Source organism: Lepidochelys kempii, chromosome 2, assembly GCF_965140285.1.
Source record: "Lepidochelys kempii isolate rLepKem1 chromosome 2, rLepKem1.hap1, whole genome shotgun sequence".
Lineage (NCBI taxonomy): Eukaryota > Metazoa > Chordata > Testudines > Cheloniidae > Lepidochelys > Lepidochelys kempii.
In genome coordinates, this window is record NC_136381.1 from 5979652 (window position 1) to 6002748 (window position 23097).

At 50.9% G+C, this 23097-nt stretch overlaps 1 protein-coding gene and 1 long non-coding RNA gene across 5 annotated transcripts in view; one reads left to right on the top strand and one right to left on the bottom strand.

The window, feature by feature from the left end:
• The window catches only part of LOC140906312 (uncharacterized), an 86640-nt gene extending 65343 nt beyond the window's left edge, over positions 1-21297 (bottom strand). For 2 of the 4 annotated variants that reach the window (XR_013635282.1, XR_012157062.2), the window contains exons 1-2: positions 20937-21297; positions 4419-4552 (exon numbers count right to left, since the gene is read on the bottom strand). This is a non-coding gene — a long non-coding RNA (uncharacterized LOC140906312). The remainder of the gene's footprint in view (positions 1-4418; positions 4553-20936) is intronic. The other 2 variants (XR_013635281.1, XR_013635283.1) reach the window with 1 other exon arrangement.
• On the top strand, positions 3930-10502 carry ARC (activity regulated cytoskeleton associated protein). The gene is made up of 3 exons (XM_073329979.2): positions 3930-7394; positions 8048-8207; positions 8639-10502. The coding sequence occupies exon 1, from the start codon at positions 4472-4474 to the stop codon at positions 5687-5689; it is 1218 nt and encodes a 405-aa protein (XP_073186080.1). The 5' UTR covers positions 3930-4471; the 3' UTR covers positions 5690-7394; positions 8048-8207; positions 8639-10502.
• Positions 21298-23097: the final 1800 nt, after the last annotated feature.

The following is a 23097-nucleotide window of genomic DNA, read 5'->3' on the forward strand; positions in this document are numbered from 1 at the left end:
GGAATTGATTTGGGGCAGTTCTCTGCAGTGTGCTATACAGGAGGTCAGACTAGATGATCAGAAAGGTCCCGCTGGCCTTGAAATCTATGAATCACAGGCTAGCATCATGAATAATTCCCCAGGGTTGTGGGCTGGTTTGCACAGCCCATGCAGAAGTTCACGCTGTCACGCCTTTGCGGCTCTGGAACCTGAGCTAGCCAGATTAGAGCTAGCTCCGGGTGTCAGCTCAAGCTGTAATCCCACCATGTGATTGCAGTGGAGTTGACCAGAAGCTGCTGTGGTGGGGGCCAGTTCTGCTCCAGACTAGTTCACGTTGCGAGTCTTCACAGTAAGGCTCTAGGCAGGGCAGATACTGCAAATGCAGCACCTTCTGCCTGTTCTCAGCTGTGCACCTCACTATGCAGCCGACATGCTTTCCTTTAGCACCTTGATTTGAGCTGCCCTCCTGCATCTGTCTTGTAGATGGTAAACTGAGGCAGGGAGGACATTTCTCCCCAGGGTCACGTAGAGTTAGGAGTGCAGCCGGGATTCAAACCAGGAGGGCCAAGCCCATGTTATTTCCATTGGCCATGCAGCCTCCCCTTATGGCAAATACAGGACCCACACAAACTCGTTGGGGTAGGCGTTCGTCCTTTTGGTTGACAACTGCCACTGATACCCCAGGGGAAATATCTCTCTAGGGCCAGCGTGTGACATGAAAGCACAGGGGGCTGCAGGCAGCATCTCTGCACATCCCTAGCACGTGCAGGGAGCTGTCTCACCCCACTGCAGGTGGCCAGGGGAGCTCTTCCCCACAGCTTGCCTCTTGCCCCTCCTGTAGAGGCCGGTGCACAGGGGGGTTGCTGTGCTCTGGGGACCCCAGGGTTCTGGGGGGAGCCCACACTCTTAAAGGTTCAGGCTCAAACTCAGCCCTGACGGGACTCCACTAGAGAATGATGAGCTGCACCGGGGATCAGTCCAGCCCATTGTTCTTTTGATGGTCTGTCTGGGTTTTAGGCGCTCTTTCTCCCATTGCACTCATTCTGGTGTCGGTCTAGTTAGCCCTTTTCCCCTCTTCTGATGTTTTGTGCCTGATTCTGATCTCACACAGGGTTAGCTCCAGGGATCTCAGGGGAATAAACCCCATTTTACCCCAGTGTCAGTGAGATATGAATCATGTTCTTTCTATTTAGCTTTCTTTCCCTACCTCTCTCACTCCCTCCTTTTCTTTCTTTCTTTCTTTCTTTCTTTCTTTCTTTCTTTCTTTCTTTCTTTCTTTCTTTCTTTCTTTCTTTCTTTCTATTTCTGCTCCCCTCCCCTCTCTCAGCAGTATGGGAGCTGGCCGCTCACTTCCCGCCCTGGTTTTCTTTTCTCCCTTTGCCCAGTGTCTCCTCTGCTTGCCAGCACTGGCTCAGCTCCACAGATGGCAGGGAGATTGAGAGCCTCTCACCTCCCCTCCTGTTCTGCTCTCCAGCTTGTCATCCTCTCCCCCGCTCGTGCCACCCATCCAATCAGTCTGGGCACGAGGGCACCGTGTGTCTAGCTCAGTGCTCTGCACCATGATGGCAAGCGATAAACAGTGGCAATCATAATAATCAGGCATCAGAGTCTCCTTTTCCTGTGACCCTCCTGGCCCCGCTCTTCTGTTTGTCCCTCTCCATGGTTCCAGCGACCCTCTGTCTGGATCTGTCTCTCCCACTGTCCCCATTCCGCTGTGTCTCTCAGTGCCAGTTCTCTTTCTCTCTCTCTTTGCTTCTGGCTCCCCTCCTTCCTTCCTTGCTGCCAACTCACCTTCCTTTAATTAGCAATACAAGGAAAACAGTTGTCATGGTATTTTCCACCAGCCAGACATTCCCCAGGAAGCCCAGAAGGAACCCCACACAACCCCCAGAAATGGGAGGGAACCAGTGCATTGCAGAAAGCAGAGCTGGAATCAGCCAAACTGGATCCAAAGCACCAAACGGTGCCATGCAGACCCAGCCTAATCTCCCGGTGACTTGGACTTTGGGCGCGGGGTTTGTGTGTGGAGTGAGACACAAGTTGTTATTTACATTGTGGGCTGAATTCATTGCTGGTGTCACTCCAGTGTTCGGTGGGATACAGTCGGGATGGAGCTAGCTCTGTGTGTGTGTGTGAGCACGCGTGCGCGGTGGAAGATGGGGGAGAAATGTTGCACAGTGCCAGGTGTCCAGTTAGGTGTGCAAAGTGTGTCCTCTGTTGCTGCAGTTGTGCAAGCAGTTCCCCAATTCACGTGCACAACTGTGGTGACTGGGCATGCAAAGCAAGACACCTGAAAACTGGGTTCATAATCCGATTCACTCACTTAACTCACTACATTGGATGTGGGCTGGATAAAACACCTAAGACTGTCCTCTAGGGAATGACCCAGTGCTGCCCATGCGGGATTGTTCTTTTTCTTCTCTAATTTCCATGAAATCCCTGAGACTAGCCGTTTATCAGCCAGGGAGGTTTAAGGCAGGATCCCTGGGATATCGGTCCCATGGCCAGAGGGGCCTAGAAGGCAGCTGGTGAGTCTAGCAGTGGGATACCTGCTACTATGGGACCAAGGGAGGAGGAGAAGCACCCTAGGTCCATGGCATGTTACATCATAACATGCCAGGAGAGGAGGGTGCACCAGACACCCGCTGAGAGTTGTGTGGCTTGACCTCGGCCACTATGGCTTTGTCTACACATTGCCACCACAGCTCCTGTGAGAGCACCAGAGGCCACCAGCCTTTGAACCACTGTATCAGCTGGCTCTCCTCTGAGCAGGGGGTCGTTAAAACGCTGGCAACTGCTGACATCCTGTCCACGCTCAGGCTCCCGCACTCCCTGCCAGAATCAGAGCTGAACCAGCACTATTGACGGTAGGAGACGCTTGGCAAATAGCCTGGTGCGGACACTGCCTTGGCATGGCTGGCATGCTGCCCAGAGTGTAAGGGGGAGACATCCACTGGGGACCAGTATGAGCCACCTTATTACATAACACTGAGAACCCTCTGAGTAAGCGACTGAGGACAGCTCCTTCCTCCTTGGGACGAGAAGACACACGCACCCACCCCACCACTCCTCTATCCGTATGACGGCTTTCCGGAAGGGAACTCTCTCTGGAAGGGAATCCTTTATCCATTGGTTATATAAGGCCCTGATCTCCTTTTATGGTTGTCTTTCCTGCCTTGCCAAGAACAAATGCAGCTTCAGCTATGTCTGTGGGCTGGCAGAGCAATTAAAGCATCTGATTCAAGCTTAGTAAGGAACGCACTTTGGATGGGCGGATTTAATTTGGTGGAAAACCCAGATGAGATTTCCCCCCTCCTCTCCCTCTTTCCCTCCCTCCCTCCCTCCATCACAACCATCCCTAAGATAGCAGTTGGCCTGGTGTCATTAAATGACTGGTACAACTTCCACCTCCCAGAGCTTTAGAAATTCTGGAGTGTTTTCATTTGAATCCGAGTGACTCTGTCCACTCCGCTCCTTCCCCTTTCTCCTTTCTGCTGAATTATCACAATTTCCAACAATTGACTGTGTGTATGCAGGGGGTGTGCGGGGGACTGTGGGCGGCTGGCTTGGTGTGACACACTGAATTCATATGCGTTTCCCCCCCTCTGTGAGCGCCGCTGGGGGAAGCATGCTAATGATGACCTGGCTGAGTAAATAGTTGAGCGATGAATAAGTGCTTTCTGGGAGTTGAAAGGCAGAAGGTGGGATTACTCATCCATCCATCCAACTGTCTCCAGAAACTTTCAAGTGCTTCTCAGCGCTGAGGCTGGGGGTGTGCGCGAGGGGGCGGGAAGCAAAGGGAGTGCTGCCAAGATTTGGGTTGCCACAGCCACCGGGCCCGCTCTCCTCCAATGAGCGCGGAGCTGCGAGTGGAGGAAGAGGCAGGGAGCCACCCACATGGGGAGCTGTGCGAGGTATAAGTACAAGGGAATGCCTGAGACAGGAGCAATTCCGACCGGGAAGCAATAGAGCTCTGTGTCGCTTTCGCCCGGCGCTCGAAGTTAGCAGCAGTTTGGAAGGCAAAGGAGAAATCGCTAGGATATTAGCCAGCAGCTTCTAGCTGTGTGTGTGTTTCGGCAGAGGGAACTCTCGGCTGATCAAGATCCCGCACTCCGGAAGAGGACAGCAGACACGGCGCACGGTGGGAGATCCCAGGCCGGGACGCCCTCTCTTTCCCAGGCACTCGCTGCCTGACAACATCGCCCTAGGCACGTGGGACCAGCACGCTGGGAACGGCCTGAACGGATTTGCCACCGACTCCGTCTGGCTGCAAAGGGGACTGGACAGCTCTCCTTGGGGTGATATCTGACTCGGTTGTGTTTGTGTGAGACGTACTTGGGGAGGCAAGAGGGGGTGGTGTGTGCCTTTCGGGAGAGGATTTAAAAGCAGGGCGGGAGTGTCACTAAATTAAAAGCCCGGGGTAACCACTAGGGTTTTACCTCTAGGTCTGTTGCATTGCTGCTTGGTTTAGCCTGCTCACGCCACAGGAACCATGCAGCTGGATAGCATCACCAATGGGAGCGTCCACACCTTCCAGGGGCATCGCGGAGTAGCCAATAAGCCCAACGTGATCCTGCAGATAGGGAAGTGCAGGACTGAGATGCTGGAGCACGTCAGGAGGACCCACCGGCACCTCCTCACGGAGGTGTCCAAGCAGGTGGAGAGGGAGCTGAAAGGCTTGCAGAAATCAGTGGGGAAGCTAGAGAATAACCTGGAGGACCATGTCCCATCCACGGACAACCAGAGGTGGAAAAAGTCCATCAAGGCCTGCCTGGCCAGATGCCAGGAGACCATTGCCCACCTGGAGAGGTGGGTTAAAAGGGAGATGAATGTCTGGAGGGAGGTGTTCTTCCGCCTGGAGAAATGGGCAGACCGGTTGGAGTCTATGGGGGGTAAATATGGCCCCGCGGACCATGCCAGGCAGACTGTCTCTGTCGGGGTGGGAGGCCCGGAGGGCAGGAGCAATGACGGGGAGATTTATGATTACGCCCTTGACATGAGCCAGATGTACGCACTGACTCCCTCTCCCGGGGAGATAACTAGCATGCCCCAGCCCCATGACTCCTACCAGTGGATCACCGCCCCGGAGGACGCTCCGGCCTCCCCGGTGGAGACCCAGATCTTCGAGGACCCCCGGGAGTTCTTGAGCCACTTGGAGGAATATCTGAAGCAGGTGGGAGGGACTGAGGAGTACTGGCTTTCTCAGATCCAAAACCACATGAACGGCCCAGCTAAAAAGTGGTGGGAGTATAAGCAGGACTCGGTCAAGAACTGGGTGGAGTTCAAGAAGGAGTTCCTGCAGTACAGCGAGGGCACTTTGACTAGGGACGCCATCAAACGGGAGCTGGATCTACCCCAGAAGCAGGGGGAACCCCTGGATGAGTTCCTCTGGCGTAAGAGAGACCTGTATCAGACACTCTACACTGATGCAGAGGAGGAGGAGATTATCCAGTATGTGGTAGGCACCCTCCGGCCCAAATTCAAGCACTTCCTGAGTCACCCCTTGCCCAAGACCTTGGAGCAGTTGATCCAGAGGGGGAAGGAAGTCCTAAGTGACTTCGACCAGTCAGAAGAGCCGACCCCCCAGAGAACCCCAGAGCATCAGCCAGGGGACTCAGCTGATAGCTTGACACCTTCAACCACAGCTAGTCCCATTGCCAGCGATGAGACGCAACCCGAGCCCCCTAGCCCACCAACTACGGTGATATGAGCTAGTATAACTATGGGATTGGCCTGTATTATACAAAGGTGTGGAGGGGGCTGATTTAGGAAGCTTCTCCTTAGCGAGAGGTTCTGGCTGTGACCAGTCATGGCTGGACTCAGTCCAGTGGCCCTCGGCAGAGGAATGAACTTTGTTTACGGATGGGCCACGTGAGAACGTAGCTGCCCGCCTCACCCGAGTCATGTGACAGGGATGGTGCGAGTCTGAGGATACTATTTTAACCACTGTGGGGTGGACAGTTTTATGATACTCCTGGAGTAGCTAGACTGTTCCCCTCTGCAGAGGCAGCCACCCTATGCTGGCGCCTTTCAAGGACTTCAAACAGGTGCAGCTATTGACCAAGAGTTCCCACCTACCCACCAGTCTCGTATCCTCTGGAGAGGGGCCCCCTTCCTCAGTGGAACATCCTTGTTTTGACACTTGCCTGTCTCTGTCATACTGACGGGACTTTGTCCACCCCAAGAAGAAGCCACTGGCTTCTGCTTCCTTCGCAACCTCCCACCAAAGCTTCAGGGCAGAAACTTTTTTAAAGTTCATAATGGTTTCGAAGTGAGCCTAGAACTTGCAAATGGCAACTTTAAGGGGTTTGATTAATTTTACCACCTGACATTGTATCTCACCCGGCACCTGCTCTCATTTTTCCTCCCAGGGGTTCTCTCCCTTTCTCAGCTCCTTCTCTCCCCGTGGGTGACCCATGCCAACAGGCCGTTGCAGCAACAAGGGAAATTTCATCCCATGTCCGCTGCTACCATGGAGAGGGAAGCCCAAACTTGCTTCCCACCATCCCTCCTGGTGGCAATTCAGCACGTGCTGTTTCATCACTAAACTGGGCACAACTAAACCTTTGTTCCTTGCTGCATTAGTCTTCTCTAGCTAAGATTCAGGACCAGGCAGATGAATGGGGATAAGCCAGAGATCTTTCTACTTTGGGGTTGTGAGATGGGGCAATCAGACAAGGCACCAACGTTGTACAGGGGTAAATTCCTATTCTTTTTTTTAAATCAAACAAACACACCCTGAACTCAGAGCAAATATCCCCCAAGCAGCAAAGCAAGGCCCCTCCATTGGAGATGCCAGTACAATAGGACATCAGAAGTCCATTTCTGTGGAACTTTGCCACAGGAAATCAGAAACAAAGTTAAGAGGTGCTACACGTGTTGGGTCCCAGACCCTGCTTGCAAAGAAGACTCCTTGATGGCAGATCTACAGACACATTGCTTTTGGAAGGTCTGATGTCCTAGGTGTGAGGAGTCTGATGGATGAACTTTGTCTAAAACTGATGAACTTTCTAAACCAGCCCCTTCGTTCTGCAAGCTGGTACTAGATGGAGCTGAAATTGGGCTCTGTGCTACTTTTCCACGTTAAATATCAAAGACCAGAACTGACTGCACTTTGACTAAAGCATGAAGATGGGACGTTTGAGACCTTTGAGACAGGACGTTTGGACCTTCTTGATCTTCAGGCCTGTCTAACGTACTGAGGAAGGCTTTACTGGGGGTGTGCTAACAACAGTGCCCCACACCACTGACGGTTGCACTTCAGCAACTGCATAGCATCCATCACCTAACAGGCAGCATCAGCACGTGAGAGGAAGAGAGAAACTACAAGTAGTAGCTGGAATTTCCCTGGGACTCCGCAGCTGCCCCGGTGGCTCTGAAAGCCTTTGGGTGCGACTCCTTCCCAGAGGCTGAAGGTAAGACAACTTCCCCACTCTGCAATTAGCAAGTGTTAAGGCAGGTGTCATAGGAGCTAACTCAGCCCAGGGGTGTGTGGGTCCCACAGCAATGAAGCCAGGGGTGTTGCGCCAAGACTGACCTCGGCCCCTAAACTTAGGTGCGCCGCTGAAGCGTGTAACGCCAGAGAGAGGGATGGCGATCGCATAGCATGGCCCAAGCAGGTACAATAACTCAGAGTAATGGGAGCGGATCGAGCAAAGGGAAATGAAATGCATTGAACTGTGGGATAATGTCCCGAGGGGAGGGGTGGGACATTTAAAACAGGGATGATGACTCCTCCTGCTAGCTAAGCAACCTACCAGCTCCCTCTTTAGCACAGCTGAATAAGCGACTGCCTCTAGACTAAGAGGTTCCAAGTTCAAGTCCTGGGGATAGTAACCTACACAGCATGAGTTGAGTCTCAGGACCAGGGACTTTGCCCATGTCTGGGTCAGAGAGCAAGCGTTCTTTCCTTGCTGCTGAGACATCTTTGCTTGGCTGTGACTGAATGTCAGTGCAGAAGGGGGATCTTTACACTAGCAAGCTGAGATCTGTGGGAATGGATGACAGAGTGTCAATGCAAAGTAGTATCTGTCACTGTGGCTCACGTGTATTATCTACTCTGTTACAGTGACTCACTTGGACCCTCCTCTGAAGAATTCATTTCACACTGCTCCTAGCACAGAAGAAAAGAGGCTTAAATTCCAAGGGATCAGCAAGGGGGAGCGGATGTCCGAAGTCAAAGCCACCGTGTGCCTCATCTGCAGTCCTGAGGGAAACACCCAGACCAGGTAATTAGTGCTCGGCCAGACCTTTCCGAACCTCCTAAAGGGTCTGATGCCAAGTGCTGAAGGGTGCTCGATGCCATTGCATGCACCACCCAGAGGAGTTTATTCCTGAGAGGGGGAGTGGGCATCACAGCCTTGTCTTCTGCTTATGACATTCAGGCCACCAAGCAGCCATCAGGGTCTGACCCAGGCCACCTGGGGTATGTTTACACAGCAAAGAAAACCCCACGGCTGGCCCGGGCTAGTCTACTGGAGCTGCGGGGCTGCGTAGACGTCCAGGCTGGGGTTGGAGCCCGAGTTCTGGGACCCTCCCAGCCCGCAGGGTCCCAGAGCCCAGGCTCCACCCTGGTGTCCTAGCCCTGAAAGTATTCCCTCCCTCCAGCCCCTGCTCCATCCTGCACCCTCCACTTAATCCTGCTTGGTGTTGCTTTTAGGGATTGCTGCTACTGTTGCTGAGCTTCTTTCTGTACGGCCGAGAGCCGCTGTTTCCATTGGGAAGAACGGGAGACCTCAGCACTCCCAGAAGAGCCTTCTGCCAGAGAAAGAGGTGATGGGATGAAAGAGTGGCTTGAAAGACACGGCGATGAAGCGTCAAAGAGGGAGCTACAGCCGCTGAGCAGAAAAAACGACAGGGATGGCGCTGGTCAAAGCTGGGCCACGCTCAGTAGACCAAGCTCTGTATAGACGGAAAGGCAAAAGTAGGCATGAAGAAACAAGCTGGTCCTTGGACTTTGGGGACAGCAGGAATGCTGGAGTTGCGCTATAACTGCACAATACTCGCTGCTGATTTAGGCGTAACTGAACCCAGGGAATTGGAGGCTGATGGGGCCTGGAGGAAAGAATCGATTCTTGGTTGTGAACTGAAATCCTGCTCTGATTCAATTTGCCGAAAGCGACAGATCCAAGCGGGCCGCGAACCCTCCTGGCTGTTAATGTTTTAACTCATTTGACCTAAGTGTGGGTAGTTTAGTTTCACGCAGGTAGCCATGGTCAAACCTCAGTAGCTTTGGAGGTTCAGAAAAGCATCCTGGAAGCCAGATGCTTGTCTGAACAATGTGAGTCTGCACAGCTGGGCCGGCCAACTCACAAGAACAGACCCTCTTGTGAGATAATAGACACTTCCTGCTTCTGGATGGGCCAGAATTACCCCAAGAAGTGGGTTTCTTGTGCTACTTTGGTGCTTTTCTTTCCGGCCAGAACCAGGAAGTGTAATGGGGTGTGAAAAACAATCATGCTAGTGAAATTGACCCAACTTTTTTGAACATCAAGAAAGTTTTGGTTCATGTGTCGGGTGAAGGGTCGGGTCGGTTCTTATTTCTTCCAAATCCACCCGTTCCGTGTGTGTGTGCGTGTGTGTGTGTATATGTGCGCTGAGCAACCAAATCAATCCCAATAACCAAATTCTGCAGCATTTTGTTACATTTGACCGAACTGATGATATCTGATGCATACTCCAATGATCAGTCAGCAAAAATGCCCGGGGACCAGATTATGTGGATGCCACAGGAAGCTGGCAGCTAGATAGACCACAAGGGTAAAAATCCTTTCTGTTTTGCAGTGTTCAGTGCGAAGGCTTTTTCAGGGACCCTCAATATCCACTGCCATTGCCTTTGGGCATTTTCTTTTCCTGAACATTTATTCTCACTTTGTTAAATAAATGAAGCTAACCAAGCCATGGCACCTTTTGGCCCTGGGAGTTTTTTCACCTGACCTTTTGGCGTATGCAGAACTGGATCTCTGGTACTGGTTTTATTTCACTGGTTGCTCCTAGCAGATTGGAGCTTTACTTGTAGCACCCTGGTTTATATAACCAGCTCTTCTTGAAAGGACTGATAGTATTTCTGTCCCAGGGCAGACTGACATGCGTGAATTGGTGTGTGTTGTGTCTGTTGAACCGAAACAGAATTCAACTACTGTATCATTTTGTCAGGCAATTTTACATTTAACTCTGACAAAGCTGCTACATAGGTTTATTTTTACTATAGATCTTATTAATTCATACGGTATTGTATAAAAGGTGACTGTTTGGTGTCATTACAGGTCACTGTATTCACTACATTGGGTTAGAAGCCAAAGGTCTTTGCACGGTGAAATAACTTGACCTAATTCTGACTGTATCTGCTTGTTTATTCCTCATGTGTCACCCTGGCGTTACTGACTCCCCCAAAGGGTGTCAGTCGCTGGAATCTGTCAAAAGAACACCACCACCTTCTGTTTGCCATTGTAGCAGAGTCTGTTCTTAGAAAAGAGCCTTTTGTAGATTTATTTAATAAAACGCTGAAACATCTGCTTACACTATTCCGCTTCTTGCTCTCCGTTCTTTACCTACCTCGTTCCCTGCAGAGTGAGGTACACGCTAGCCTGAGAAAAGCTGAATTTTCCCACCCAGAAGAAATTATTTAACCCCCTACAATCCTACTGTCGTGTCTGCAGGAACAAAATGCTATTTTAAAGTACATATTTCCCCTTAACCCTGCGGATCCTGCATCCATCCTGGATGCAGCAGGCAATCTAATTATCAAAAGGGGGGTCCCAGATCTTTGTTTTGTGCTCTGCATGGATATGAGGTGCAGGACAAAGATGGCTTTAAGTCACTATTAGAGGGTGGCCTGGCCCTTTAAGAGGCAACAGCTCCAGTCCATCTGGGCCTCATTAACAGCCTCTCTATAAAGAGCTGGAGGAAGAGGGGTGCAGGAGTGTGAAGGTGCAGAGAGTTGAAAGCTCTGGCAGGCTGCAGGGAGAAGAAGGTGGCAGAAGAGTCTTGGACTTCAGGGGCCAAATGACTCCAGCCAGGCAGGGCCTGCCAAAAGCACGGGAAGTCTCAGTGGGAAGGTCTGGATTGGCTCCGGGGAAAAGTGGTCTTGGATCCTCTCTGGGGAGAAGCCCCAGGACTGAGTATTGTGAATTTTATACAACTAAATTAGATCCCAAAGAGGGATGTTTTTAAGGACTCTGGATTGGTGGAGTTAATTGAAGGGGTGCTGGGAGAAAGGGAAACTGAGGCAGAATGCTGCAGAGCCATCTAGGGTGGGGAGGCATTTGTCTGGTTACAGTCACCTTTGTCCTCTCCCAATTCTGGGTCCAATCAGAGGCAAGTTATGGCTGCCTCCAAGCTGCTCTAACTACACGCAACTGCCCAAAGGGGATCAGCAGCTCAGAATAGCCAGAGCCCAGTAGCACGCAAGCCATGCCCATCTTTCCCAAGTGCCCTATGTCGGGAGCAGCGAGGAGGAGAAGGGGAGAGCCATTATGGTGGCCCTTTCCAGCTGGGAAATCTCTCTACAACACGGATATTTTCCATTGACTGGGTCCAGGACAGTGTAAAGGGACCATACCATGGAAGAGAATCTAGCCCAGTAGGTGAAGTGAACTTAGGGCTGTTGAAATGTGCTGGACTGACCGAGCTGGAGATCGCTCTTTCTCCATAGCACGGCACAAGATTCTGCACTGCTCTTGCACTTCAAACCTGACCTGGAGGGACCTCTTTTCAGGGTGAGGGTTAGTTCAGCCTCCATGCCTATGGGCCAGTCTACACTGGCTGCTGCAGCAGTGCTTTAATGAGGCTTGTGTAGTCACGGCGGAGTGCTGGGAGAGCTCTCCCGGCGCCCTAAAAAACCACCTCCACGAGGGGCGTAGCTCCCACCGCCGGGACCCGCGCTGTCTACACCGGCGCTTGACAGCGCTGAAACTTGCTGAGCTCAGGGAGGAGTTTTTTCACACCCCTCCGCAAGAAAGCTGCAGCGCTGTAAAGTGCCATTGTAGACAAGCCCTCCTGGGTGTGGCTCTGTGTCCCACCTAGTGGCACCAAGAGAGAGAGAGAAAATGAGTCTGCGGTACAGCTTTAACTAACAGGCAGCTGGCTTTTCGCTCATGCCAGAGAGGCCCATGCACTAAGCTCCCGAGGTCCCCGGTTCAATTCTACCTACCAACGACCAGGGTCTGTCTGTCGGTCTTACACCTACTCAGTAACCATCTCATCCAGTAAAGGGGGACAAAGCTACACTAGCGGAGGTTAAAATAAAATATTTTTTAAAAATCTATTCCCCGTAAAGTTCAACAATAAACAATAGCCGGGAGCACGGAGGGCTTTATAGATTAGCAAGGTTTTCAATTTTGTGTCAGTCCCATCTGAATTTTAATCCAACCACAGCCAAATCATTGTTGTTTACCTATTTTCTGCTGGGGCAGCCCACAGGTCCCTGGGGAGCCACGGGGCTTAAACCTCCAATTAACAAAGAAATGCCTTATTACAGCTCCAAGCTCAGTCATTAGGGAGTCCCCAGGGATGTTCACAAGCTGCGACTGGATTGAGTCCAATCGACATGGAACCAACCTGAAACCCTTGACCAAACTAGGACAGGACCCTTCCTGAAGTTTCTTGGGGCCTGATCTGCTTTGGATTGGAGTCAATGGGAGTCTTTCAGCTGACTGCAATGGTGCTTTGGATCAGGCCTGTAGGGAGCGGAAAACAACCATTGTTTCCTGTTTGTTTCAAGCCTGCTTTTCATCCCCTGGTTTTGACTGGCCAAGACACCATAAAGAACGCAGTGGGTGGGACCTTTCCAATCTGGGCCTTCCTATTCGAATATTTTTGGATGGCATTTTTTAAAATCTCTGGGTTGTTGGGTTTTTTTGTTGTTGTTAGTTTGTTTTGTTTGTTTTTTAAATGAAGAAATTGGAATGGTCAATCTTGTCAATCATATTGACTGGCTGTTGTCAAAATCAGGCATTGGTGCGCGTAGAAGGGGACTGCTCCCCGGAGCCATTATGCTGCGGTATGGCAAGGGGTAACTAGGAAGGCACCAAACCCTACATTACTGACACAACAGGCTACAACAGCTCCACTCATCATGCCACTATGATGCTGCAATAACTACTGCCGTACTAGCCTGCTCGCTGCTCTGGTCACTGGAGATGATATTGTTCCACGTCCATTCCAGGGGATGCCACAGGCAGGCATCCCGTGTGTACGCTGCATACTCTGACAAAGCAAAATTTCGTGGCCCCGGTAGGGGTAGAACTCAGATTCTCCTTTGTTGAAAACAGGCTTCCTACCATCTGAGCTAAAAGAGAATCTCCTTCAGGGCTTAGCAGTAGAGGGCTGCTGACATGTAGTTGAACAGTTCTAATTCCACTCAGCAGACAGCGGTGGAGTGAGGCTACCAGTTTAAACACCATGCCAATGTTAAAATCATGGCCTTAACTCTGACCCTGCCCTGCATTGTGATACCAGCCCAAATTCAGCAGGGAATCTAGAGGCAGTCTATGTTGGTGTGACTTCTATCCTCTTCAACCTGTTAGTCACTGTGACAGGGTATACCAGCCTTTTTCTGCCCCCCGACATCCCACCCTGAAGGGAGAGTGTCACCTGGAAAAGAGGGGCAGTGAGTTTAGACCACTGAGCACGGCCTAGAGAAGTCACTCAGGTACTGTCAGAACCAACAAGGCTTGGTCCTCCAGTGACTAGAAGGGCTGGCAGGAAGCAGTAGCCAATCAGGGTCCACCAGATGAGATAAGAGGCCTCACCTGCCCCTCCATAGGGAGAGTGCTGGGTGACACTAGGGCAGGAGAGGAGTTCTCAGGTGCTAACCCAGAACACCCAGTCCTTGGACAGGGCCTCACAACATGACTGGGCCTTCAGTTGAAACATGCAACAAACTCTCTATTTTTGTAGTAAAGCTTGAATGCTCAGGTGGCTGGTTTTGTGTTGGCTTTCTATTAATGGTTAGTTTAGAGAGGAGAGGGGTGAGAGGAGAGGGGTAAGGCGAGAGGCACAATACAAAATAACAACAGGGAGAGGGGTGGGTGATTTCATCCCTCTCCACTCAGCTTCCTGGTTCCCGCAGCACCTGCTGTTTTCAGCACTCTGTCAGCTCCATGCCACCCTGGAGCTGCACCTTCCCCAGGGCGGCGGCAGCCCCCACCAGTGACACCCTCCTATCTGGAACCCGCACCCTGCATGACGGCAGCCCCGTTATCCACTGCCCACCACAATCCCAGCCAGCTCCCCCGTCCACCTGGTAGCACCCAGCAGCCACCAGCCGCACCTCCACCCCACATGATCCAGCGCTCTCAATTCCCACACCCCCTTCCCAGCAGCACCAAGCGCCTCCATCCTTGCTCCCCATCCACTTGGCAGCTTCCTCCCAACACCGAGCATCCCACCACCACCTGTCGCCCCTCACGGCTGCACACCATCTACAAAGCACTGCCCCAACAGTATCATTTGAAATGACTTTATGCTCGATGGATAAATTATTCAAATTAAAAAAATTGAAGCTGCAAAGGATGATGGGCTTGGAGGGTCACAAATCACTGCGAGCCGGTTTGTGTGGGGATGAAGATTGAGGCCCTCCCTCCATCTAGATGACCCATTAGGACATTTCCATCTCTAACAGCTGCTGTAAGATCATTGTGATGGGGCTTAGTCCCCATGACTTGTAAGGCAAGTCAGGTCCAGTCATTGGGATGGGCTGTGGCCAAGAAGCAGAGCTGCAGGAGCAGGGTTAGCTCCTGTGGTGGGGCCCTAGCCTGGAGCAGCGCCCTGAGGACCAGGGAATGAGGCAGAAGCCCAGTAGGGTGTAAGGTCAGTTTATGTGCTACTTAGACGCCCAGCAGGGAGAAGCCAGGGGGAGGGAGATGTCAGTTCTCTGGCCAGGGGGAAGAATGAGAAGGTGAGAGGTTTTTTGCAGGAGTGGGTGGGTGAGATTCTGTAGCCTGCATTGTGCAGTAGGTCAGACTAGATGATCATAATGGTCCCTTCTGACCTTAATATCTATGAATATATGACTTCGGACTGGAGCTGATCCCCTGGAGTGGGTAAAGGACCTTTGGTTTGGAGCTGAACCCCAGACGGGAGCTGAACTGTTGCATGATTCGGCCAGAAGGCTGAGCCACAAAAGACCCAGTGAGAGAATTCAGGGAAGAGGCTGTCTGGAAGCGGTCCCTGCGACTGAGAAAGTGCCTGCCAGAGAGGGTGAGAGGGACAAAGTCCCCTGCAATGCCAAGTCTGGGCAGAAGGGGGTGCCCTAGAGGTGAGGATGTGTGTTTAGTCACTGATTACCCACCCAGCACAGGACACTGTAAGTTACTCCTGAAGCCTGGCTCCCTGAATGGTGCTATACCCCTACCCCTCTGTCCCTGCTGCACAGGTGGAGTGGCCTGCCCCAAGGAAAGGCATTTAATTCTGTCCCCCTTGATCCTTAAGCCACACTGGGCCACACTCCGACATGTGCTAAGAAATATGAACAGGGAATCATTTTCTCCCCGTTCATTAGTAAACAGGCAGGTGAACCCAACATTTATTAGGCCAGTGCCTTGGTGTCTTTCGTTAGCATTTCCTCGTATTCATCCATTACCGGACTCTATTTCAATGGATCACATCTAGGGTCTGGGGAATTCGAACAAGCCTCTAATTAACCTTGGCAAACTCTGAACTGAAAATAACTATTCCCTTGCCTCCACCCGAGAGCTGCATTCTGGCTTCCGGCACCGAGCACAGCCTGCACCCACCAAACAGCCGCCCTCTCGTAAGATGCAGGGAGACCTTGTGTGAGCTTGCTGAGAAATAGCAAATAATCCAAGCCATAAAAACCCAACTGTTTCTGACACACAACCAGTCATTGCTTGGGAGAGAGTGCCTTGGCTTTTGGGAGGTGCTCTGTACAACACATGTCGGAGGAACTAGGTATATTGCCTGGAATGGGACACCCCTTGTTGGTGTCTCTTGGGAGGAAGAGGTGTAATATTGTAGGGTGCTGTGTTGTATGTAAGAATTGAAGGTAAGAAGGGATGGGGCACTGGGCTGGAACCCAGGAGAGTTGGGTTCAATTCATAGTTATCTAGGGTGCTGATGTCAGCCCATCGTATCTGAACACCTCAAACCTTTACAGCTTTGAGCCTCACAACGTGCATTAGCCTCATGTTACAAATGGGAAATTCCCCACATGTCCCAGATGGGAAACTGAGGCATAGAGCAACTGGATGATTTCCCCAAGGTCACGTTGTCAGTGGGAAATTGTGGGGCAGAGTAGGGAACATAACTTTTGTCTCCCAAGCACCAGGTCTGCTCCCTTGCTGTGTTCTGCCACCCATTTCCCTTATGATCTTGTGCAAGTCACTTAATCTACCTTGTGTCTCTGTTCCTCATTAGTATGAGGGGGCTAATACTTCTCTACTTCCCAGTCCCAGGGGTGTTGTGAAGATAAGGACTACTCATGTTTGTGAGCCACTCAGATAATGGGATGGTTATGATGAGTGTGATGGGTTAGGTCACAGAGATCCCCTTGGGACTGTCACCTGATGTGCTGAATTTACCTCTGAGCCCGTTTTCCCTGCCAGCTTGGGACTCCAGAACCCTGCCTTGTTGAGCCAGACATGCTAACCTGCTGCAATACACACCCAGGTCTGGGCCAACGCCCCCAAAGCTGCAGGCTACCTATCTCCAGCACCCAGACACCCACTTTCCAATGGTATCCAAACCCTAAAAGAATCTGTTTTACTATGTATAAAGTTTATACAGGGTAAACTCATAAATTGTCTGCCCTCTATAACACTGATAGAGAGCTGTTTGCTCCCCCAGGTATTAATCACTTACTCTGGGTTTATCAATAAACAAACGTGATTTTATTAAGTATAAAAAGTAGGATTTAAGTGGTTCCAAGTAATAACAGACAGAACAAAATAAGTCACCAAGCAAAATAAAACAAAACATGCAAGTCTAAGCCCAATACATTAAGAAACAGATTACAGATAAAATCTCACCCTCAGAGATGTTCTAATAAGCTTCTGTCAAGGTTCCTCCCCCACTCTGAACTCTAGGGTACAGATGTGGGGACCTGCATAAAAACCTCCTAAGCTTACTTTTACCAGCTTAGGTTAAAACTTCCCCAAGGTACAAATTAATTTTACCCTTTGCCCTTGGAATTTCCACTGCCACCACCAAACTTTAACTGGGTTTACTGGGAAACGTAGTTTGTGCACGTCTTTCCCCCCAAAATCCTCCCAACCCTTGCACCCCACTTCCTGGGGAAGGTTTGGTAAAAATCCTCACCAATTTGCATAGGTGACCACAGACCCAAACCCTTGGATCTTAGAACAATGAAAAAGCATTCAGTTTTCTTACAAGAAGACTTTTAATAGAAGTAAAGGAATCACCTCTGTAAAATCAGGATGGTAGATACCTTACAGGGTAATTAGATTCAAAACATAGAGAATCCCTCTAGGCAAAACCTTAAGTTACAAAAAAGACACACAGACAGGAATAGTCATTCTATTCAGCACAGCTATTTTCTCAGCCATTTAAAGAAATCATAATCTAACACATACCTAGCTAGATTACTTACTAAAAGTTCTAAGACTCCATTCCTGTTCTGTCCCCAGCAAAAACAGCATACAGACAGATACAGACCCTTTGTTTCTCTCCCTCCTCCCAGCTTTTGAAAGTATCTTGTCTCCTCATTGGTCATTTTGGTCAGGTGCCGGCGAGGTTACCTTTAGTTTCTTAACCCTTTACAGGTGAGAGGATTTTTCCTCTGGCCAGGAGGGATTTTAAAGGGGTTTACCCTTCCCTTTATATTTATGACAGCTTCTTTCACAGACTGGACTCCTTCCTAGTCTGGGCCCAATCTTTTCCCCTGGTACAGTCCTTGTTAGTTCCAGCAGACATCTTAGATGGAAACTAGGGGTTTTCTCATGACTGGAAGCTCCTTTGTTCTGTTTCACCCCCTTTTATATATTTGGCACAAGGCGGGAATCTTTTGTCTCTCTGGGTCTCCACCCCTCCTTCTAAATGGAAAGCACCAGGTTTAAGATGGATTCCAGTATCAGGTGATATAGTCACATGTCACTAAGACTTTGTTACCCACTGGCTGGCACACAGGTATACAGGAAGTCTTACAAGTAAACAGAGCCATTTACAACCAATTGTCCTAGTCAATGGGAGCCATCAAGATTCTAAATCACCATTAATGGCTCACACTTTGCATAATTACAATAGGACCTCAGAGTTATACTTCATATTCCTAGTTTCAGATACAAGAATGAGACATTCATACAAATAGAATGAATATATTCAGTAGGTTATAAGCTTTGTAATGATACCTTACAAGAGACCTTTTGCATGAAGCATATTCTAGTTACATCATATTCACACTTATAAACAAAAAGAAAAGGAGTACTTGTGGCACCTTAGAGACTAACCAATTTATTTGAGCATAAGCTTTCGTGAGCTACAGCTCTATCAATTCCCAGGCCACCAGTAACACAGGATCATTATATCCTACACAAACGATATGCACAGAGCCCCACTGAAATGCAGCCACCTCTGGAGTGGAGGGTCACAACCAACTAGTACATGGCAATGAATGGGAAAGGTTGGAAGGGGCTTAATGATGCTCTTTTGAAATGTGAAAAATGGATCTTTTGCATCCAGGCAGCTGCAAGTTAGACACAAGGCGCAGTTTAAAGGGCTTGGTCATAAGGATATCCATGCCTAAGAGTTAATGCACTAAGTCTGCCTTGGCAGGATGAGTCACCCGGGTGGGGTTTTGAACTCGCGTGGTGTTGAGTTCAGTTCATTACCGGGTCACTGTCGGACATTTTAGAAGGAGGAAGGAAAGAAAGTTTGGGGCCTGATCCAAAGCCCAATGACTTAATGGGGCAGCCCCTCGTTGAACGTAAGCCAGAGGCTGCTGGGGGCAAAGGAAGATACTTGGTAGGGGGAAGATCAGGAAGCCACAAGAGGGTGCTGGAGACAATGGGCATGTCTATACTGCAGACTAAGTCCAGGCTGTGACTCAGGTTTGAGCCCACGGCCCTCCTTCCATCCACACACAAATCAGTCTGACTCAGGGCAGCAAGCACTCCGGACTCGCATACTATGACCCTGCTAGCAGGGTGGATCAGAGCCCAAGTATCACTGAAACTCGGGTCCAAACCCCGTCATTTGTGGATGCAGCTCAAGCCACAGACGCAAGTTAGAAGGGCTGCGTAGTGTAGTATGGACGTGTCAGCCTGGCAGTGAGACCAGGTTTACAATGCAGTGTGGATGTACCCAATAAGAGCCAAGGGCTTAGGTAGATTTACGGAGCTGTAGGGGAAGCAGGAGGGAATTTGTGCCAGGGCAGAGCTGGAGAGTGTTGTCTAAAAGCCAGGTAATAACTCTGCCTTGCGCCGGGGAACAAAGGGGGCAATGGGGGTCCAATTACAATTGCAATCGCCTAAGTGTGGATGCAGCTTCCTGCTAGTGCGTCTCTGTGCATGGGATGGGGCGTGGTTAGCTGTGCCCCTGCCCCCGTTCTGCACTGGCCAGTGGAGCTGGCTGGGCAGGGAAGGAAAAGGGTCCCGGGGGGATGAGGTGCCGCCGTGGCATGTTCTAGCCCCAGCGGAGCCAAAGGAAACCAGAGCAGTGCTGGTGGGGAGGGGCAGCTAGAAGCTTGGTGCTTTACAGGCTCCAGCACAGACTCTGCCCCTCAAGAGCAGCACCCCGTTAGCCAGGGGTGTTTTCTGTCGGGGTGCCTGCAGTCTCCCACTCCCTTTGGGACTGGATGCTAGGCCTGGCCCCCAGCCTGGGCTCTTCCCGGCATCTTTCCTGTTGTCCTGCGGGACCAGACGTGCGTCCTCCTAGCACCTTCTCATCCCGCCCCTCCCAGCACCCCCCGCCACCCCAGCCCAGATCCATGTCACCCCAGCCAACTGCCTCTCCTCCCTCTGTCCCACCCAGCCCCACCTTTCCCAGGTACCTTCCTTCTTACCCAGCCCCACATTTAAACTCCTTCACCGCCAAGCCTCTCTGCTCCCCTCACCATCCCTGTCTTCTGGGGTGGGGCAGTGACTCTTGCTCCTCTCCATCTCCCGGCCTGTTGGGGGTGGGGGGGGATCAGAGGGGTCCTTCCTTCACCAGCCCTTGGGGGGTGGTGCCCCCCATGAGAACACAGAGTAGGGCCTCTGAGGCCTGTAGCTCAGTGCGATGGCTGGAGCAGGCTTTGCTGTGGGGAGCAGAGGAGGCGTTCATGAATGTTCTGGGCTTGGGGAAGGGGTGGCCTTTACCTATCAACCCTCTGAAAGGCCCAGTGAGACTATGTGGCGTCCCCCCCAATTTCCCTTCCTGCCCCCATCAGAGGGAAGAGAATGAAGGCCCCTGCAGGAAGTCAGGGGTGACCGCTGGGGCAGGAGGGCTGGTGGGCGAGGGGCACTGACGTGGGCAGAGGGAGGGAGAGCTGGTTTGATGTGGGGGCCAGGAGAGAGAACCACCAGGAAGAGGCGCCTTATGGATTCTTTCCCCCCATCCTTCCTCCCCTTACCCTGATCTGGATCCGGAAATGGCTCCCTCAGGACTTTGGATCTAAATCTCGAGTGGGCAGCAGCTCCCACTCCCACACAGCCCCTCTCATGGGGGAGTTTGGATTCTCAGGTCTGACTCATTTGCTGTGTGAACTGTCAACCTAGAGATGGAACAATCCCAGGCCCCCTTCCCAATCACCCTGCCGCGCCATCCAGTTCACACTGGAAATGAAAGCAGACCAGCCACTGCAGTGTGGTATGAGGAGACCATCTTTGCCTGTTTATGGGGAAGAGCCCTCCAGAACCATCCACGCGTTGTGAAGTCAGCACATAGTCTGGATTCCCCCACGCAATTCTGTTCAGCGAAAGCAACCAGGCGTCTCTGTTTCCCCACCCACTCGCCCCCCTCCCATCATCCCAGCGAGCACTGGCCCCTTTCCTGCGCTGTACCTTTTTGGTGGAATAAAGATGGGCCCTCTGTCTCCAGAGCTGTCGATCCAGTCCGTCTTTTGCTGGCACACAATTGACTTAGGGAAACAAAAACAACGCCCTGCGGTGAGAGGCTTTAATGCACATCCAGAGCCCGTTTCTATGACACCAGGGTTCTACCTCTCAGAAGGTGTTAGGTGTCAATCAGGATTTCGCTGCTGGCAAAAACGGCCCAAGTCTCTATGGAAACGAGACGTAGGTTATTACGGCGCCAGTTGGGCTGCTGTCTGCAGAGATTCCCATCCTGAATATTCACATTCGTATACGATATTAATATTGCCTTTGCTAAAAAAAGGGCATTAGATTCTCCCTGGATCTGGGCAACACTGTCTCCTCCTCTCACATCTCAATGAAGAAACGATGCTCTGAGCCTGAGTTTCACGTATTCACCTCCTTTTCGTACTTATTAAACATGATTTAATGATTGATGCAAGATGGAAATGCAGCTAATGGCAGTCCCGTGATACAGACATTATAGGAATGAAAGGGATTTGCAACTGCTATGCAACAGGACTAGTGGTTTAGAGCACATCCATTTCTGGGGTGTTCAGCTTGAAAAGGGTGAATTCCCTTTAAAGGCCTCTCAGGTTGGAGCCCCCAGAAATGGAGGCACCCCATATGACTAGAGGCTTTTGAAAATCTTGCCCTACAACTTTGAATTTGTCAGTGGGGTCTGACGAGGAGGCAAAGTTATTCTGTGGGCAGGTTGTGTCCCCTTTCCTTCTGTGGCTCGGTGCCAGAAGTCACCCATCTGAGTGAGCCAGAAGTCACCCATCTCTGGGCACCACCCTTCATAGCGACTGGCTCATGGACGCTAGATAGCATATAGCCAAATAACAAGCAGAGGGAGGGAGAAATTCAAACTCACCGTCTTTGTGAGGAAGAAAAGAGACTTTTTCAGCTGGCATTTGAAGTGGAGCTGGGGAGTCTATGGGCTTGAAAGATACCAAGAGGTTGTTGCAGGTGCAGAGGAGAAGGCTCTCTCACTCCGGCACTGAGGAGTGCGTGGGAAGCGGGGAAAGAGGAGGACGGTCCCAGGTGAGCGACAGGAGTTTGGAGAGAGAAAGGGGACATAGACGAAGCCTAAGTGGTAGGAAAGACAAGTGCATGGAGGGTTTGCCAGACATGGAGGGCAGATTGAAACAAACGCGTCTGTACTGAGTAGGGTTGAGGGGTGGTATGTATTTCTGAAGGCTCTGTATTTTGTTTTACGAAGATGCCTGATGTTTTCTCCCCGTCTCAAAGCTTCTCTCACTATCAAAGGTTGATCACTAAAGTCCTGAGACACCAAGCTACCCACTAACTACCTCACCCCACTACTGTACTGTAATGAGCTGGCAGCAGTGCTGGTTTCTGCTAGATTCTGCTGGATCTGGAATCACCGTTGGTGCACTGTGTGTCATATGGCCAAAGCTGTCACCAGCTAGAGGAGATTTTCCTGGAGCTCAGCTTAGTAGCCTGTGCTGTTAGAACACGGAGGTCTGAGTTCTGTCCATGCAAACCCCTTTGCCACGCTAATCAGCATCCTTCTGGGCAGTGTCAAGCCCAGAGACTGAACTGCTCACTGGCTAGAGCTGGTCTTACTAGAATGAAGGTCAGGGTGGAGGCCCATCGGTGGGGCAGCCTATGGAAAGCTTGCATTGCTACAGCCCACGCTGCACCTGTTCTGTTATGTTCTGTGCATAAGCCAAGGACGTTGATCTCCAGGGCTGTCAACTGGAGCCCTTACTCCAGCCCCACAGCAGATTTCTCATTAGCTGGAGTTTGAATGAGGAAATTGCATGCCAGCTGGATGGTTTCTAGTAGAGGTCAGCTTGAGGATTAACACTGAAAAGCAACCCTGACCCCCAGGGCACTTACAGCAAAATGAAAGGCAGCTAATTCCTCAATCAGGCCACCACAGGGAGTGAAAGGCACCTGAATGGGATGGGGAGTTAATCAGATCCAAATGCCTCCACAGTTTCTGTTGCTAGGGAGACTGCTTCCTTGGCATCCCAAGATGAGAATGGCTATGCCTTTGACTTCTCAGGAATTAGGTTCTCAGGCCACATGAGAAAGAAAAAGAGAGAGAAAATAAACCCGAGATCTAAGATTTTTTTTAAAAAAATCTTTCCCATAACCA